At 39.0% G+C, this 19,300-nt stretch overlaps 1 protein-coding gene across 1 annotated transcript in view; it reads right to left on the bottom strand.

The window, feature by feature from the left end:
• Positions 1-19,300, bottom strand: part of nrxn1a (neurexin 1a) — a 197,477-nt gene that overhangs the window by 107,513 nt on the left and 70,664 nt on the right. The window contains exons 6-9 of the mRNA XM_056255588.1: positions 17,055-17,356; positions 16,137-16,160; positions 14,728-14,889; positions 3,366-3,810 (exon numbers count right to left, since the gene is read on the bottom strand). Of these exons, the coding sequence (XP_056111563.1) occupies positions 3,366-3,810; positions 14,728-14,889; positions 16,137-16,160; positions 17,055-17,356 (933 nt within the window). The remainder of the gene's footprint in view (positions 1-3,365; positions 3,811-14,727; positions 14,890-16,136; positions 16,161-17,054; positions 17,357-19,300) is intronic.

Below are 19,300 nucleotides of genomic sequence, written 5' to 3'. Positions count from 1 at the left end.
CAAAATCATCAGTATTAAAACAATAAAAGACCTGAAATATTTCAGTTGGTGTGCAATGAATCTAAAATATATGAAAGTTTAATTTTTATCATTACATTAAGGAAAATAATGAACTTTATCACAATATGCATATTTTTTGAGAAGGACCTGTATAAATGTTTATTTATTTTTTAGAAAATGACAGATCGTTTTGCTAGATAAGACCCTTATTCCTCGGCTGGGATCGTGTAGAGCCCTTTGAAGCTGCATTGAAACTGCAAATTTGGACCTTCAAACCGCTGTACCCCATTGAAGTCCACTATATGGAGAAAAATCCAGGAATGTCTTCTCAAAAACCTTAATTTCTTTTTGACTGAAGAAAGAAAGACGTGACTATCTTGGATGACGTGGGGGTGAGTAAATTATCAGGAAATTTTAATTCTGAAGTGAACTTATCCTTTAAGTCAGTCTGCACATGCTAACTTGGACTTTAAATTCCTCAAGAAATCTAAACAAACATTGGCTGAAAATGTATGGATTTTCATTATAAATCATCTGTGAATAGATCACAGAAACAAAGCAGGAGCTTCAGTGAGTATGTGCCTATAAATGTGCACCAAGCTCCAATAAAGGATGTATTTGTTCTTAGATCTGTGATTTATTTTCATCATTAATGGCTATTGTGGGAATTCAATGAATGGCTGCAGTAACGTTCTGCTATGCTTTCCGGTCTGTGATGTAGAGCTCTGGGCCTGAGCTTAGATTTGCGTCACATACCTCGAGAGGGAGAAAAATTCCCTTCGAGATTAAATGTGATTCCATAGACTGATTACGCCCTCTTGTATCTGACTCATTATTCACAGGCACACCCAAAGAAATGGGAGAAATATTAAACGGCTAGACATGGTGGCACAGTAAATTATAATTATGCTCCATGTAACTCATTCCCTGCCAAGTGTTTCAACGAAAATAGTGCTTTCTGTTCTATTCCGCTTGATACATTACTGCAGAGATGCCACTTGTAACATGCTAACAGTGTTGGTAAATAAGAATTTCATTTTCCTCTAAGCCTGTAATAAGTCTGTATGGATTTGATGAGGCATAGCGGCACTATTTCTCCTCCTCTTGCACTCACATCCCCCTCCCACACCCATGTGCACACACACACACACACACACACACACACACACACACATTATCTTGTCCTGTGTTGCGCACTTGGCGAATGTACCCCTAAACAGCAGCCAAACATCTCCCCCGGGTCATCAGTAATGAGCATTCTCCATCATCTCGACTTCCATTCACTCTGCTCAGTGATTACATAGCACGGCCTAATGCTGGGCCCGGCATTACTTTTTGTACACACGCACAAATACACACACATTAGTGGAGTAGAGTGGATTTCTTAAAAAGGAAGCAATGTTTCATTTGGTTTTTAAATCCAATGTAAATTCATGTTCTAGTTTCATTTGATGTTTACATGGTTTTTGCTTGAAATGTTTATGGAATGGCATTTACCTTACATTACCAACAAACAATACAATCTATAATTGTTTGCATGCATTATATTAGCATTCTATTTATTAGTGACATGCTTGAAGTCAAATATATTATTCAGCAGTAAAAAAGGCACAAAAATAGCTTCAAAAATGAATAACGAATTCTACTGAATTAAAATATATATATATATATATATATATATATATATATATACACAGTATATACAATAATTTGTACTCAATCTCATAAAGTTTATGATTTTTAATCTCATCAAGTTTATGGTTTTTAACATTTTTATATAATTTCATGTACTGTAGCTTGTTACTGGTAACTGATGTTTAGCTATTATTAAGCTATTATTACTAATAATCACCTTCTTTTTGGACCATTAGTCAACAAGTCCTCTGTAAACACTGCAGGTCTCATGCCTGGGAAAAGCACGGATGTGCAGCTTTTATTTAACTGAGCTGAATGGTCACTAAAACCACACTCATAGATCATCACTTCCAGTTCATTTCAATTCAGAAGTGACCGAAAGTGGAGATGTCTGAGTGGGTGTGTTTCCTTTGTACTTAGCCTGTCCATTTCCACCATTTTGACCCATTCATTCAGGCCAATTTGTGGCCTGGCTGACTTCTGGACAGTGTCACTTTAGAAAAATAAGTGGTTTATCCACTATACTTGATCTCATATTTCCGAATCTCTGGATTGTTGATTATTCTCTCATCCTACATTTGTTGTGGAGGCACAAAAACGGCCCTGACACACATATATACGTGTACATAATACATTCTCATTAATAGATGCATAAGCAAAGGCACAAATGTACATGTTTGCATACATGCACGCAAAAACACCAGCATGCCCACACGCGGGCGCACCCTGAACCAGGACGGCTGCCCATATATGATCAAAAGGTTTGCGTAGGCAGCCAATTCACGCAGGCGGGAGAGTGACACAGCTTATTCTGCAGGCCTGAAATGCAAGGCCCCATCTGTCAATGGCGTTTCAGATTCCCATGAAATGCCACTAAGAGAAAAGGTTTATTCTCTCTTTAAAATGTGCCTGAACTCACAATGACGGCTAGTGGATTGTGCGACGATAAAGCCTGGAGAATAAGATCAAACCGAGCCCCGTGATTGAAAACGATGATTTGATGAAAAATACAATTTAAAGCCGTGGAAAAAAAGACCAGTTCTCTTAACGAAACCGTATCCAATCCCAATTGAATACTGTATTGGCATGAAACAAAAATAACACTTTTGCTTTAGAAATGTGATTTCATAATTGCTTCAAAAGCTATTTAATTTTCTCCTTATAACTTTCACCATTTAATCTCACAGTATATGTCAGAACTAATGCAGGCTACTGGCATTTCTATATCCGGAAAGAGAAGATGAGAGATTCGCAATAACCACGGATCAATAGAGCCTTTTCTCACTTTTTCACAGAAATGAGAAAACGAACGAGTACCAAAGGCCCTTCTTTCGACTCCAGGCAAACAGCGTTGACATGAGAGAAAAAGGGGGATAGTGGGAGAGTTAGGGATGAATGTCTTTGCTTGGCAGAGCTTGCTCTCTCCTTTGGGAAACCAAATCTGGTTTCCATGGCAACTCCGGTAGAGAAGACAGAGCTCGAAAGGAGGAGGAAGACAGGAAAGACTGCGGGTCCTGTTCATATTCAAATGCCTGCCTGACAGTGCGCTCCGGAAGGCACGGTTACGGCTGTGTTCACGCGAGCGTGAGAGAACACTGCTGTCTCGGTTATGTCAATATTTTTGTAGGCCTTGAATACCAGCCAACATCTAACCATACATTGAATACATCAAAAATGCATCAGCAGAATGAAGGAACAGCTGTAAGATTAAGACACAGAGCCTGATCTACCTGATCTTCCGTCCCTCTGGAAGTCCACGTGGTACCATTCTCCGTCGTTGACTTTTTTGTTGACAGCACGGGTTTTGGTGGTGCCCGAGCCCATGTCGAGCAGAAGGTATAGGTGGCCGTCCAGCATCTCTATGGCGAAGAAATCCACCTTCAAGGTTTTGGGGCTCTTGGGGTCTTTCTGCTGCTGCGGTTTGGGTTTTCCGTGGCTGAAGAGGAGCAGGCCGTTGGGCTCAGTGGTGCGGAAGTCGAAGGAGATGGAACCGGCTTTTTTGGCAGTCCACTTGTCAAGGGTAATGAATGACTCTGGTGTCTCGAAGGTGACAGGATCTAGGGTAGCCACATTTTCACATTTGAAGGCCACCACACCGCTCACCTTCATTTTGGGGTCGCCTAGCTTGGCCAGTCGAGATAGTTCGAGCCTTACATCATTGTTCTTGTACACAACCTTTATGTGAAGAGAAGAATAGAGAATTCCAGTGAGAAAAAACTCAGACTTTATATCACATTATGTTACTGTGTATTACAACTAGAGCTGGGGGCAGAAATCACGTTAATAGTCTTAAACTCTGTTCCACTATTAATAAAGTCCACAAGAAGCACAGAAACCCCAGCAATGTCTCTGATCGGAGCTGCTGTTAAATACAATTTGTTAGTATTATTTGAATGAATTATATTTACATGCAATATTTAAATTTATAATAAAATAAAACAAAAAAAATCCTTCCTCCACTCGATAATTGTTTAAACTCAATCAATATTTTAGCTAAATGTGAAACCTATCTTTCATTATCTTTCACCTGTTTCATTAACCACAAGCAGACTCAATGACATACTAAAGTAATACTAAAAACTTGAGAGGTTAATGGTTGGTTATTTATCTTTTTCAGGTGCATGTTTGGACAGAAACCAATAGACATTCATTTCCTCTGGCATCGGTGCAGTGATTAAAACTAATGGCACAATACTGTAAGTAAAAATAAGACAAATATATTTTTTTTTTATAGATTTAAAAGCAAATAAATGTCACTTCAGTTCTAATTTGGATTACATTTTTGTGGAGGCTAAACGTCTGTCAAACATTTGTCAAAGAAACTGTCATTCACACTTTCAGTGTCTCGAAATGAAAAGTACATATCCTTTTACTATATTTCCCTCGTAATACAGTGGGTATGTAATCACTCAAGCTTCCCGGTGTCATTTTACTACTCAATCTAAATAGCATCAAATCGCAGAGCATTTTCTGCCCTCTCAGAATGTGGGGCACAACACTTTCTCTCTATCGAAACCCGGTGAAATAAAGCCGAGCACCAGACTGTGAAGTGTTCACTATAACCCTCTTTTAATTCAGTTTCGATTTCATTTGAGCCCTTGCCAGGAAGAAGATAATGGTATGCGGATGCAATAAAAGCTTATTGATGATGCTTCAGAAATGCCAATCACAGGCAGGCACAAGAGCCTTTCCAGCCATTAACGTGCCACAGGAGTGAACCCCCCTCCTCCTTCCCGCTTCATAAACTCACACGGGAGGAAAAACACTAGCGATCTGTGATAAAACACTGCACAACATGGCCGCCGGAGAAGAGCGCATTACAGATGAGAGGTTAGGGGCAGGGACAGCAGGTGGAGGACGACACATCTGTCTGTGCCACCTGATCTGAACCATCAGGAGCCCGGAAAGCACTGACCAAATGCCCCTGAGAGGTGGGACGCATTAAAACTAATGCACTAATGATGAATGGGCTTCTTGTGCACCCAGCTCTAAATGCCTGAATAAATCAACCTCGGCATAAATAACTACTCGCGCACGGTAACAAACACACACCTAAAGGTCCTCAATGTACCTCACACACACTCATAATGCACATCTTGCATGAAAATATTAAATATGACCTTTGCAAAGCAAAATAATGACAAAATAAAATGTTAAAAGGTCCCCTGTACCGCCTACGCATAGTTGTTCTTTTAATGCCAGTAAAGCTCGTGAATGAACCAAGAAGAGGATCCATTCAGAATCCTCTTAATATGAATTCCCGTTCATGAGTTCAAAGCACTAGAGTGTTTGATAACACAGGTCGATGACCTCAGGCCTGCTGCTAATCTGTGGAAATGATAGCGCTAAAGCACAGACAAGAGACACCCAACGCCTACACGTGGCAGCAGACCACAGCTTACACGAGTCTGCACTTTCATGGTTTGACATTGATTGATTGCTTGTGGATTGGTTTTGAAATGAAGGCTGAAGGCTGGAGGCGGAAAGTGCAGAGTCTACACTGTTTCAATGCTCAGTGCATCCACATATTTGACTAAATCTCACCTTTTGTCATCTTTAGGCCTCTTGTAAGAGTTTGTGACTATTGAAAGTGTTACATTTGCATTAAGAAAGGCACTAGCATTACTGTATATTTGATGCCTCTGTCTAAAATCATGATTTATATTTAAACTACTGGTTCTCAAATACTGGATGGAGGACTGTTCTCATAGAGTTGCGGACAGCCAGTAAAAACAATGCTAAATACAAATAATAAAATAAAATAAATAATTTAAAAACACTTTTTAAAAAATGCAAATAATAAAACTTTAATATACTTTTTTTTTTTTTTTTTTTTTTTTTTTTTAAACAGATTGACAATACCCCATTTTACACATGGGGTATTGTCATGCTACAATCAATAACCAAAAGAAACCACCAAAATTAAAATTATATTGCTTTTTTTTTTTCTTAACAATAAAACACTGAACTAAAGCTACATTCAATAATTTAAAATGCTAAATGACTTAAGGCATTACAACATTATAATGTACAGTATAAAAAATTAATATTTATTTTGAGATTTGCGAAAGGTTACTATTTTACAGTGTTATTAGTGTTTTAAAAGATTTAAGAGAGTGTTTGATGGCAGCAAAGGTAATCTTAATGGAAATAAGCATGAAAATATAGCCTGACTTCGTCATACTCATATTCTAGTCAGAATGTGAGTCTGATACTGCTCCATAGGGCTTTGATTATGAGGTGTGTCTTAACCGAACCAGGAAAAAAAAAACTCTGCACTCAATTGGATAGACCTACAACCAATCAGAGCAACGCAGTAAGTGACGTATGTTGTTGAGCTATGCATAGTTGTCAACAGAACTCAACTGCACGCACGCTGGAAGAAGTAGTAAAATAATGAATGTTGCTTCTTTTACTTGGTCCTCCATGAGTGCGACCAAAGGAGAAACCACAACGACCACAGGGTTTTCATTGCGTCCCATCTTCTTAGTGACCATCGGAGCCAGCTGATAAATTAAACTTTTGCCGAATCCCGTAGGAAGGACGGCAAACACATCTTTCCGATCGACAAATGCCGTGATTGCAGTTCTCTGTTCGTCTTTTAAAATTAATGCACTGTCTTTCTTTTACAACAGACGCGATGGCTGAATCTATACATCTCAATTCTCCAGCTGCAGTCACCTTTGAGGGAAACCAGTTCAACCCAAGCGCTCTTTGATAACGTGATGATTACGTAACTGCAGATCATCTGTCCATCATCGTATAAAGCCCGCCCTGGCAATTTGATTGGCCAGACGATTTCTGAACCGATCATAATTACTCCTCAATGGATCGAGTCCAGACCGAACTTCCCGAGCAAAAAATGTTGTGGGCGGGGTTCGGGCTGGCATCCAGGCCAATGAAAATAGATATTTTATTTTAAACCAAACTAATATATTAATAAAAAAAATTAACTATAAAATAAAATGTAAAAACTATGTTAATTTATTCTATTCAGTCTACGTCATGATAATAATTCTGCAGGTTGCATAACATCTATGGAAGCCATGAACAAAACTATGCACGGTTAAAAAAAAGAAAAGAGGACATTTGATGGTTCTGTGTTGGGTCACGTGGTGACCATAGTAAAACCACTGACCTAGGCTGTGTAAGATTAGACATGATAAATAGACTTACAAGGTAAATGCCACTGAGCAATTGTCACTAATTGTGGGTCACTAATAATGAATGAATCACCAAGAGATATAGCACCTTAAGTTTAACCAACACCATCATTGTCTCCCTGTTTCATAAATCAATCACAATCAACTCAATTTAACTGCTCTTCACTAGCGTACTGTAGTTAGCTAAATATGCATTTTTTTCTATGTATAAAACAAAAATGGCTGGCATTTTATTTCTGTTCATAACACCAAACACATATCTGACTTCCTGGCAGTCAGAACAGCTCTTTACTTCACCAGCTGGCGTATCAGAGGACATCCCATTCCATAGGGATGCGAGTCTAACATGGAGGATGGAAGCTGATGGATGAGACAACATGTTCTCCACAGTTTTCCTCTCAGGAGTTTTACGATCACATTCAAGAGCATGTGAGGTAGTGGACTGGTGATCTGTCGCACAGATCTATCAAATATTGCCGGGAACTGAGTGATTCTAATGTATTTAATTAGGCTTGCTTTTAATTTCCACATGAACTTAAATGTATTATTTACTTATTTATCCAATTTGTCGCACTCTTGTTTATTTGTTAGTTCTGTCACTGTTGACGATCTGTGACCCATTTTAAAATTAACAGTCTTCAGATGTGAGGAAACCTCATCAGCAATGTTAATTAGTGAATGCATTTCAACTCTGCTGCTGTGTTTCGGCTCCCGAGTCCGTGGCGACTGATAAATAATTCCTTCAGTTGTTGGCGTTATGCGTTTTCACAGGTCAGAGACAGCACACATAAGCACAATGCTGACGTACATAAAAATTTATAAAAAGTAACTAATACAAATGATAAAAACAGCAGACATATATGTGAATGCTGTATTGACATATACAGTTTGCCACCCTGTTTGTTCCAAGTAATTGACTCATTCATTAAAAGGGGTGTGTTCAAAATAATAGCAGTGTGGAGTTTAATTTAAAAAGGGGTCATTAATTGTCCTTTATTAAGGAAAAAGGGAAGCAAATGTTTCAAACATTTTTATAAAATACATTTCCTTCTGAATTACTAAGAAAATGGGCCATTTCAAACATCCCAGCAAGCAATAACCGTCATTTCACAGTCTCGGTTAACTATAGACCCGATATAGTCCGGCTATAAGTAACTTAACCCACTTCTAGCCTAAATAACCTTGAATTTGGTTACATGTCGTTTTTGCCTAAATACATTGTAAGATGTATGATATTCCATCATGTACAGTGCTGGTCAGAATTTTTTGCCCCCTTGGTAATGATCAAAGATGGCTGTAAAAAAAAATCTGCATTGTTAATCCTTTTGATATTTTATAAAAAAAAAATCAAAAAAAAAAAAATCTAACCTTTCATTGAAGTAAAATAATTGAAAGTGGGGAAATCTGTCATCAATTAAAAGTTTTTGGATCACTGTCCTGTTAGAAGATCCAAACATGGCCCATTATAAGATTTCTAGCAGAGGTTGTCATGGTTTTGATTTTTTTTATCTGTTGGTATTTGATCGAATCCATGATGCCATGTATCTGAACAAGATGTCCAGGACCTCTGGCAGAAAATTAGGCCCACAGCATTAAAGATATAGTCGCAGAGTATTTCATTTTACACATGGGGTACTTTTTTATCCCTGTATGAACCAAACTCATATTAAGAGTTTGCTGCCAAAAAGCTTTTTATTTTATTTTTTTCATCTGTCCATAGTTTGAAAAGTAACTGACACTACTGGAACTTCAAACGGGACGGGTTCAATGGTCAGATGAAACAAACAAAAAAGAGCTTTTTTGGCAGCAAACACTTCAGATGGATTTGGTGCACACAGGGATAAAAAAGTACCCCATGTGCAGGGGCGTCATGCAAGCCAAAATTCTGGGGGGGCACAATCTGAGACGTTGCAATTGTTTTCTGACGGGTGATATGGATCATGTTAGGAGGGGTCAGGGGGTTTCTCCCCCTGAAAATTGTTAAATTCTGGCTGCTTAACATACCATTTCAATGCAGTTTGGGAGGGACAGAAATACCTTAACGGAGCTAGCAGCAACACTCCTCTATCTGATTCTGAGGACTAAGTTAAAGTATCTATTTTGTAAGTTTATGTAAAAGACAGGTTGATGAAAGAACTATAAGCTCAAATTCAAAAGCTTTTGAAGTCTACTTCATTAAAGCATGTTTACACACACACTTACTGTACACTTAGGCCTACTACACATGATTTTAAAAACAGTACCATTGCAGTTTTTATGTTATGATTTTAAATTGGTATGTGACCTAAGAACGATCTTACATTAAAGGTAGCCTACATAAAGGTGCTGAGGTCTGACTTTGTGGTGCTCTGAAATTAAGTTATTTTAATATTAATATGTGATGAAGGACTTTGAAAGAAGTTTGACAGATTTCAGTGCTGAATAAGGTTAACACTACCCCGTTTATTTGAAAATGGTTAATATTTGACAGAAATGTAGAAAAGTAATCAAATCAAATGCAATATGTATAGCGATCTGTATAACAACTATGCTGTAGGGATTTGGGGGGTAGTCCTACTATGATATTAGACTACATTAAAAGATAATGAATTTCAAACCTGAACCAAACATATTTTTTAATTCAAAGATCAAAGTCTGTCATTAGTCTTTAGTCTGCCAAAAAAAAAAAAAACCATTAAAATCATGAACTCAAATGTCATTGTGAAAAAAAAATGTGTTACTGTTGTAACAGTGTGTAGGCTAAATCAGACCTTTCAGGCTATAGCCTAATGGTGTGTTCACACCGAACGCGAATTTAATTATTTGCGCGAGTAGATTACATACAAAGTCAATGCAAAGACGCGAATAGACGCATCATTCGCGCCGGGCGTTGCGAATGACGCGAATTGGGCGACGCGTTTGCCGCGAATGTCTTCCGCGCAAGTTGAAAAATTTGAACTCGAGCGAATGTTCAAGCGTCTAACTAAACGCGATAGACGCGTATTTGACGCTCTATTCGCGTTTGGTGTGAACACACCATAACGCTAATAAGCCGTATGGCAAAATTATTATTACAACTAAATTGTCGGTCATTAAATAGGAAAACTAAATAATTTTGTAGATGATTTGCTTTGTGTAGGCCTAACCCGACATCAGACATTATAAGGCCCGGACGAAGTTTTTTTTTGCACACAGTGACGCGACAAATCAATCACTCCTTTAATGCTGCGTTCACACCACACGCGAATAGCGCGTCAAATTCGCGCCTACCGCGTCTAGTTATAGCCTACGCGTGAACACTTTGAATCCATTCGCGCGTCAAGAGCAAATGACGCGCGTAAAAAAACTAAAGTTTAGACTGGCTGCCTGCACATTCACTGTCCTCGCGGCTGCGGCTGCTGCAATTGGAAGAGGCTGGCTGCAGGACGACTCAACTTCCACGGACAGTTTTTAATATTTTATATCAAGATTTTGCTTTAGTATAATTTTCGGGACAATTAAGGCCGGTTTCGGGATTCGGGACAACAGCTTAGATTTCGGGACTGTCCCGAATTTTTCGGGACTTCTGGTCACCCTAGGGAGGAAAAATCTGAGGGGGCACGTGCCCCCTCACTTTGAATGGGCATGACGCCACTGCCCATGTGTAAAATGAAATACTAATAATGCATCTTTAATGCTGTGGGCCTAATTTCTGCCAGAGGTCCTGGACATCTTGATTCTGTATGGAGGAATGGTCTCTGATCTCTTCTTGTCAGGTGTTCTCCAAACTCATCAGGCATTATAGGAGAAGACTCAGAGCTGTTATCTTGGAAAAAAAAGGTTGCAAAAAGTATTTAATAAAAGGGGGCAAATAATTGTTCCCAACGTGTTTTGAAGAAAAACATTTATTTTATATCATTTCTTTGACATGTTTTATGCGTAGCCTGTGCGTAGGGCTGCACGATTAATAAAATTTTAATCACGATCACGATTTTGGCTTCCCACGATCAAATTCGCGTGATCGAGCGATATTTAAAATGCGTCATTCCGTTCACAAAGTTTTTTTTTTTTGCAAAGCCAATTTACGCTCCGTAAACCACTGTCTGATCACGTGCCTCCATGAGTCACAGTGCGCGAGAGAGACCGAGTGTGTCTGCGCGCGAGCGACAGTGCACGAGAGTGTCTGTGTGTCTGCGTGCGAGAGAGACCGAGTGAAAGTGCGCGTGAGAGACCGAGTGTGAGCATTAGCAAATTGGTACATACTACATAGTAGTATATAATTACTATATAAGAGGCATGAAAGTTCGATTAATGGACTCCAATAATCAGTACTACAAACGTCTTGTTTTGAACTATTGTTTAATAAATAGAAATAATTCGAGCACATAAACTTTCATATGGATGATTAAATGGATTCAATTTATGCAGTAAGATTTCACAACTAATCACTGACACTCTACCACAACCAGGCTTTACGTTTCTTAAGCGTCAAATAACAATGACTCTGCATTTCATCCATTAATCGAACTTCCATAGTGCATAGTTCTGCCTTGACATGTTCTCATTTGGTTACATTCTGTTATGGAATATTTGTTTTTTATTGATTGTATATTTGAGTTTTATTCACATCCATTATGCAGGTACAATGCAAGTTTATATTTTGCTTCCTAAAATATATTTACACAATGTAAAATAGTGCCCTGTTGAAGTTTTGCTAAATTTTCTTTGTTTTATTTATTTTTATTTATTCTTTAAGGAGATGCACTGAATTTTGGTGAATAAGAGGACCTGCTTAATTTTGATGCACAAATTTGTACATTAGCAGGAATGTAGCACAATATGGATGTGAAAGCAGTTATAATTAGCCTATGTGACAATAAAATTTGTTTTGGTTAAAATCAACAAATAATCGTGATAATTAATCGTGATCTCAATATTGATCAAAATAATCGTGATTATCATTTTGGCCATAATCGTGCAGCCCTACCTGTGCGTCTATTCTTGGGCTATGGTTAGAGGTCTATTAAATTTTTATTGACAGCCCAAATTTTGCCTTGTTTTAGCCTAGACGTCAGGGCAGTGTTTGGACAGCTATTAGATGGCTATGTTAGATCGAAGCTAAACTAACAGCAAGAAGCCCCCGTAAAGCACCATTGTTGGAAAAAACGGTTACAATTTGCCAAGGAACACATCGATTGGCCCAAAGAGAAATGGCGTAACATTCTGTGTACTGATGAGAATAAAATTGTTCTTCTCGGGTCTAGTGGTCATCGACAGTACGTCAGGACAGGAGACCCCCGGGTGCTGAATTCAAGCCACAGTACACTGTGAAGACAGTGAAGCATGGTGGCGCAGAAATTATGGTATGAGGATGTTTTTCATACTATGGTGTTGGACCTATTTATCTCAAACCAGAGATCATTGATCAGTTTGAATACATTAAAATACTTGAAGAGATTGTTGCCCTATGCCGAAGAGGAAATGCCCCTGAAATGGGTCTTTCAACAAGACAACGACCCCAAACACACGAGTAAGCGAGCAACATCTTGGTTTCCTTGGTTGCCTGCTTAAATCCCTGACCTCAACTACTTTGGAAACTTGTAGGGTGACATTAAAAATGCTGTTTCTGAAGCAAACCCCCGCTTGAACTAAGGCACTTCATAGATATGTAACCACATTTAAGAGCGTCAAATTTTCATTTTGTGATAAAATGGACAGAATTTGAAAGCTGAGACTTTGTTTCTTATCAGAAGTAACAAAGCACAATGCTCTTTGTGATTACTGGATGGGAGGAGCTACAAATAATGTTTGGTGTAGGGAGTAAACGCGAACCTGGCAACCCTGGCTTGAACTACGGCCTACGGGTGATACATAGGGTCAAATAGAGCCTGCTTTAAAGGGGTCATATAATGCCATTTTTGTACAAGCTAATATGATTCTTTAGGGTCTAAATTAAAAGTTTGTAATATACTTTAATTAAAAATTCTCATTAGTATTGCAAGGAAACACTTATTTTACCTGGTCAAAAACAGCTCTGTTTTCAGCACGCCGTTTCAGTGTATATGACTTTAAATGATCATAAGCTTTGCTGACTCCGCCTCTCTGTTCTATGCGTCACCAGAGCCGGCTCTGGCGTACACCGTTTGTAACACAATAACACAATAACCATAGCGTTGTTCAGTATAAACGTGGGATTATGCATTATATTGAGAACGTCATACATAGAAAACATGCCGTAATGTACCCTGAGTGTAAACCTTAGAGTTAGACGCATTCATTGTGAAGCATGCAGCTAGCGATTTACAAGGATTAATATAAATAGTAATATAAAGTTTAATAAAACGTTACACTCACTTCAGTTCTTTTGGAGGCTCAGCAGGAACACGAATATCTGCTACCGATCCTTTCTTCAGGAGCTGCTTCTTAGCAAAACCAGCTTTATACTGATCCTCGTTTGTAAAGCAGTCTGGTGTGAAATGATTCGCGCAAACATGAGCATCGTGGGGAATATTCCCTTCGAAAACAAACTCAGCCACTGCGTCTTCAGCGGTTCGGATTTAGGAACATTAAAATGACTGTGTTCGTTATTGCACCCAAGAACAGAACACCACAATCGCTTAGACGCCATTCTGCTCATAGACAGTGCTCCAGCATATCAACAATGACCGCGCCGGTCCGCGCTGACTATGATTGACAGCTAGCGAGGGCGGGTCTGTGTTGAAACGCGGCTGTCGCGGCTGTCAATCAACAATCGTGGGAGGGGCGTCCGTTTTATTTACGTCACAAAAACGAACGGCTCAATTTAAGACAGGGGAAAACATATAAGGAGATTAAAACAAAACCACTGGATGGATTTTTATCATTATATGATGGTTGTGTACAGACACTGCCAACACACATTTCAGTACAATCAACTTGTAAAAGTGCATGTACCATTATATGACCCCTTTAACATCGCTATTTTTTGTTTATGCATTGTTATATGATGTCATTGTTGCATTAACTTCCACAGCCTTAAATTCAACACAACAGACATTTTCTTCACACATGTGTCAGTCTGACACGTTTTTCTGCTCCCTTTTGATTGACTGGATATAATCGGCCCTGATCATCGGCTGTTTTTAAACAATCGGCCAATACAGATTATTCCTAACACACATACACACACACACTACTGTCCAAATGTTTGGGAGAAGTTAGCTGCAAGGACGCATCTCCTTTTTTCATTCAATATACATATATATGTATGTATACTGTATATACATACTTCCTATAAAACGAAACTAGTGCAATAGTCCAATTCAACATATTTTGAATACATTTTTGTGGATTAAATGCATGGTCATATCTTTCTATCATTCAAAATGTAAATGAATAAATGTAATACAGTATCAATTGAAGGTAATTCAATTACTAGCAGACTTCTGGGTGGAAATACCTTTTTTTAAGTAGCAATTTTCAGGGCGCTTACCTCTTTCAGGCAGCCCATAAAGTTGTTGCTAACGGGGGATCCGGGCAGATCCGCAGTGCTGGGACTACCCCCGACATAGAAAAAGTCATCCGAGCCTAGCATGGTGTAGTCCTCTTGTGTATATCCAGTGGTGGTCAGAATTCCATCCACAGATATTGTAACCTAGACAACAAAGCACAGGGAAAGGACACGCTATACTCACATATAACTTGAATGCTGTTACAGGGCTTTGGTCCCCCTCTTAAGGATTTGGATGCTTGGTTTTGTTTTGTTTTTTGTCTTTAATGCTTCTTATTTATGTATTTATTTATTGCTTTTCTCTTTTTATTGATTTAATGTGAACCCATTTTCATGTCTGTTTCAGGTTTCAGGAAATTCTTATTTATTTCTTATTTGACTTTCTTTTTTTTCTTTTTTTTTTGTCCTTCTAGATTTACGTTTTGGTGTTAAATTCTAGTATGCCTTAGGTGAGCTGAGGAAGTCTGCGGCACATTAGCCCATGATCAATGTTAGTGGTGCCACTATTAGAGCACAAAAAATAAATCAGCAGACACAAAAATGGTGTTAGTAGTATGTGTGTTTCTGAGAGTTAGTATCGCTTGAATCCAGTGCGTGTGAGTAGTTTCAGCAGTTTTCAATGTATTTATATGAGGTAAAAACAAAGAACACGGCGTGCTAAGAGGTTAGAAATGAAAGCACAGGCAATTAGAGGCACATCTCTCACAGATTTGGTTGAATGGATGCATGCTTCATTATCCCTCCCTCTCTACATGCAAACAATGGTTGGTTAGAGAGAATAATTCTTCTCACAGATTAGATTGCACAGGAATGAGTACAGAGAGAAGGGGAGGGAGAAGTACACAAACACGACGAAGCTCATGAGACCAATCACAGCAGAGGTGTCTGCATGCATAAGCGTGTTCACATGAAGAAAGCAAGCAAAAACTACAACAGACGAGATGACTGGCCACCCATGCCAGCCTTAAATGTACTGATGAAACAGAGGTGTTAGTACACGGGGTGGCCAGGATGCACACCATGCTGAACAACAGGCCTCAAAGCTAGCTGGACCAATGAAAAGGCTCAGAGCCAGCCAGCCGAGACCGATCGGTGAGCAAAACCTTATGCAAAAGAACCCAAAGAAGGAAAAGATGCAAGATAACCTAACAAAAAAACGATAAAGATGAACGGGACAGAAAGAGCTGAGGAAACGGAACTAATGAGAAGAAAAAGAAATGGGGAATTTGGGCAGGGCAGGGGAAGTAAGCGTAAAGAGTACCAACCGCATTTTCCCCCTTTTTTTGTTTAGTATTGATGTCTACGATTCAAAAAAAGGAAAATAGACACACGGCAAACCCAAACTAAGAAACAATTAGAATGATATCTACCGAACAATGTAGTTTGTTTACCATAGCGTGTCCAATGCCTGAGTGCTTTGTGGAAAAGGGGGGAGAAAGGAAATTAAAAAACTGTGAACAGAACACCGTTCCTTAATCAAAAAAGATGGTCTCTTGCCAAGGTTAGTACATCAGCGTTGCACGTTAGTAAGAGGTAACAGGTTAGTAAATGACACATTCCATGGATGAAAGGTTAGTTTCTTTCCCCAAAAGCAGGTTAGTAAACATTTAAAAAGGGCAAAAGAAGAGAAGGAAAGGAGAAGCAGAAGAGATCTGCACCGTGGAGTTCCTCTGGGACGCATCTAGTCTACTCTGTTCCAAACACTGTCTCTTCCTATTCCTGGCGCTCCACTAACTTTACTGGTGACAGAACACACCACTGAGCTTTTTATGTTTACTGCCTGTCCTATCCAACTTCGTGCCACACATCTCGGATCTTATCCGAGTCTTGACACTTCAAAGGTGTTCTGCGTTGACAGGTGATGCACTCATGTAATGTAGTGAGAGGTGGCGCTATCAAATAGTGACAGTAAAATATGGATGCCGTAGCGTCTGAGGTTGAATTTAAATATTAGTCAAGGGGAACAGTGTTAAGGGTATGCTCACTCATGTCTAAAAGCTGAATTAATGACTGGTACATGAAAACTTCAATATCGGGAGCGTCTTTTATACATGAACTCTTCTCTATGCTACATAAATTAAGCTTATTTAAAATGCTAAAAGTGCATCAAACGCCTAGATCTTTCTCTGTAGTAGTGGACTTTTAGTAGCAACTTTCAAACACATAACATGGAAACCTAAACTATTTTAAATGGATGCATGTCTTGGTTAAAGTGTTTACGGTTAAATCTATTCCGAAGGTTAGTTTGATGCTACTAATCTGAATCTGAATGTATCCAATCTCGACCTCTGCCTTTTCTGCGCGGTTACCTGACGAAGGTTCCTGGTAACCTTCACATCATGCCAGGCATTGTCATTAAATTTCCCATTGACGGGCTCCACCAGGGCCTCGAAGGCCCCAGAGCCCAGGTTGATGACCAGCGAGACGGCACCATTCTTCAGCGCCAGGTTGACGTAGTCTGCAGACTTTCCGGTGTGGAGCATCAGTCCATTGCGCTGCAGGGTCTTGAAGGAGAGGGTAATCTCATCGCTACTGCTCTGGATGGGGTTCGGGGACAGGTCGTAACAGAAATACTCTGAACCCTTGAAGGTGGCAACATACTCTTCCCTCTCTGTAAGAACATGGAGAAACAAAGCAGGTAAGCCAGGAGCAGACCAGTGTTTTGCAATAAAAGAGATTGTTCAGATGCATTAATAGCAAGCTAGAAAGGCAATGCAATGCAATATAAAAGTTTAATTGGAAAGATGAGCAAATATAGGGGTCAGTGACATGATGCTTTTTTGCCATATCTATTAATTTATTAAAAAATACATTACAATGCAATTTATAACTACAATGAAGGATTGATCAAACCTGTTATAAGGAAATAAAAATGTTATTTTTTGGGAGGGGGTGGGGGAATAAAGTAAAAAATATATGAGGGAGTTTCAGTATATTTTTTATTAAAACCTTATTTAAATAAAAAAACTAAACTAGTTTGTCATAATCCTTTATTACTATTTCTTAGAGAGAAAACATTGAACATTGAAAACCTTTCCACCAAATCACCAGTAATGTGGTCCAACCAACATGCAAGAAAAAAGAAAATGACATCATAGAGAGGACCCCTGCAGACCCTGTGTGTCTAGATCAATCTCTTAAAATATCAGATATCTTGAACTTTATTACAAGGCAAGGTTAGTTCAGGTTGTAAAATGCCATGCGGTGTGACTGCACAAAACCTTGATATTCATGACATTTACAATAATAATGAAATAAAAATACTTCTTAGACTGAAAAAACATTTAAAAAAATGTTGATACTCAAACCCATATTTAAGATTTATGCAAAATGCTAATACGTTTTACTTTGTTGCACCACATGGCATTTTTAGAGTCATTCAAAATTAAACCTTTCTTGAAAAATGGTATATGAGTTTTTTTTCTTTTTTTCAAAAAACATTTACAAACATTAATACCAAGCACATATGCGTTAAAGTGTTTCTTTGTTGTTGATGCATTTATATGTCATTGGCCCTCCATCACATAATAATACAGAGCAGATCACTTACCGTCCATCTACTGGCTCCCATGCTTACTGGACACAAGACTTGCTTCAACTTTCAAATTACCTACCTGTACAAAGCCAAAAGCCAGTCAAAAGTCATACTAAAGGGGTCAAACGTTGTGGAAACTCACCACAGTCAATCTGAGAGTGATTGGTTGCTGTCAGTATGCCCCCACACACACACACACACACACACACCTGAGATTGAGGTCAGAGCCATCTTGCTCATAAATGAGAACCAAGGTCCTTGATAATGGTGACCATAAATAAAGCAGCCACACATATCAGGACATAATTACCAAATCAGTCAGCGAGACCCATTACTGTAAGCGTGCTGGCACAGAACCCAGGCACGCACACTCTCACTCCTCTTCCCATTTGCGCAAACAGCTCCGACTGTCACACAGATCCGAGAGTATTTTGGGAACTTGGTTAAAATAATAACTGAAGAGGCGCCCATTAATAAACTGTGAAGTCCTATCTCCACAGCTACCTTCTTACCGGTAAATACAATTATATTATTACAGAGCAGAGCTGAGTCTACTTCTCATCAGGAATATTAATGACTTTAACAGGCAATTTACAGCAAGACTGAACCAAATTACCATAAATCCAGGAATCTGCAACACAATTAACCTAACACACCATAAGACCAGCTCATTTGCTCTGGAATTATCTGGAATATTCTTAAGATAAACCCTGGAGATATCAACAAGGCTCATTTACTCCATCTTTTTCTCCATCCTTCATCACCCTTCCTGTGTCCACTGCGAGTTAAATAAGCTTTTTGCCTCGGATGATGGTGTGTGTGTGTGTGTGTTTGTTTGTGCACAAAGAGCCAAAGGGTGGTGCTGTATCTGGCTCTCTTCCACCTCCTCTATATACCACTGAGTCAGCTATAATGTGACTCAGTGCAGGAAGGCGCCCACAGAGTCGCACCAGCAAAACAGGCTTTTGCATCAACACACACACACTGGGCCATACACACAACATTTCACACAGGTATATA

Source organism: Rhinichthys klamathensis, unplaced genomic scaffold (genome assembly GCF_029890125.1).
Source record: "Rhinichthys klamathensis goyatoka isolate OS25496 unplaced genomic scaffold, OSU_Roscu_1.1 h1tg000121l_1, whole genome shotgun sequence".
Taxonomy (NCBI): Eukaryota; Metazoa; Chordata; class Actinopteri; order Cypriniformes; family Leuciscidae; genus Rhinichthys; species Rhinichthys klamathensis.
Note: the sequence above shows the minus strand (reverse complement) of the source record. Positions and strands in the feature narration are given on the sequence as shown.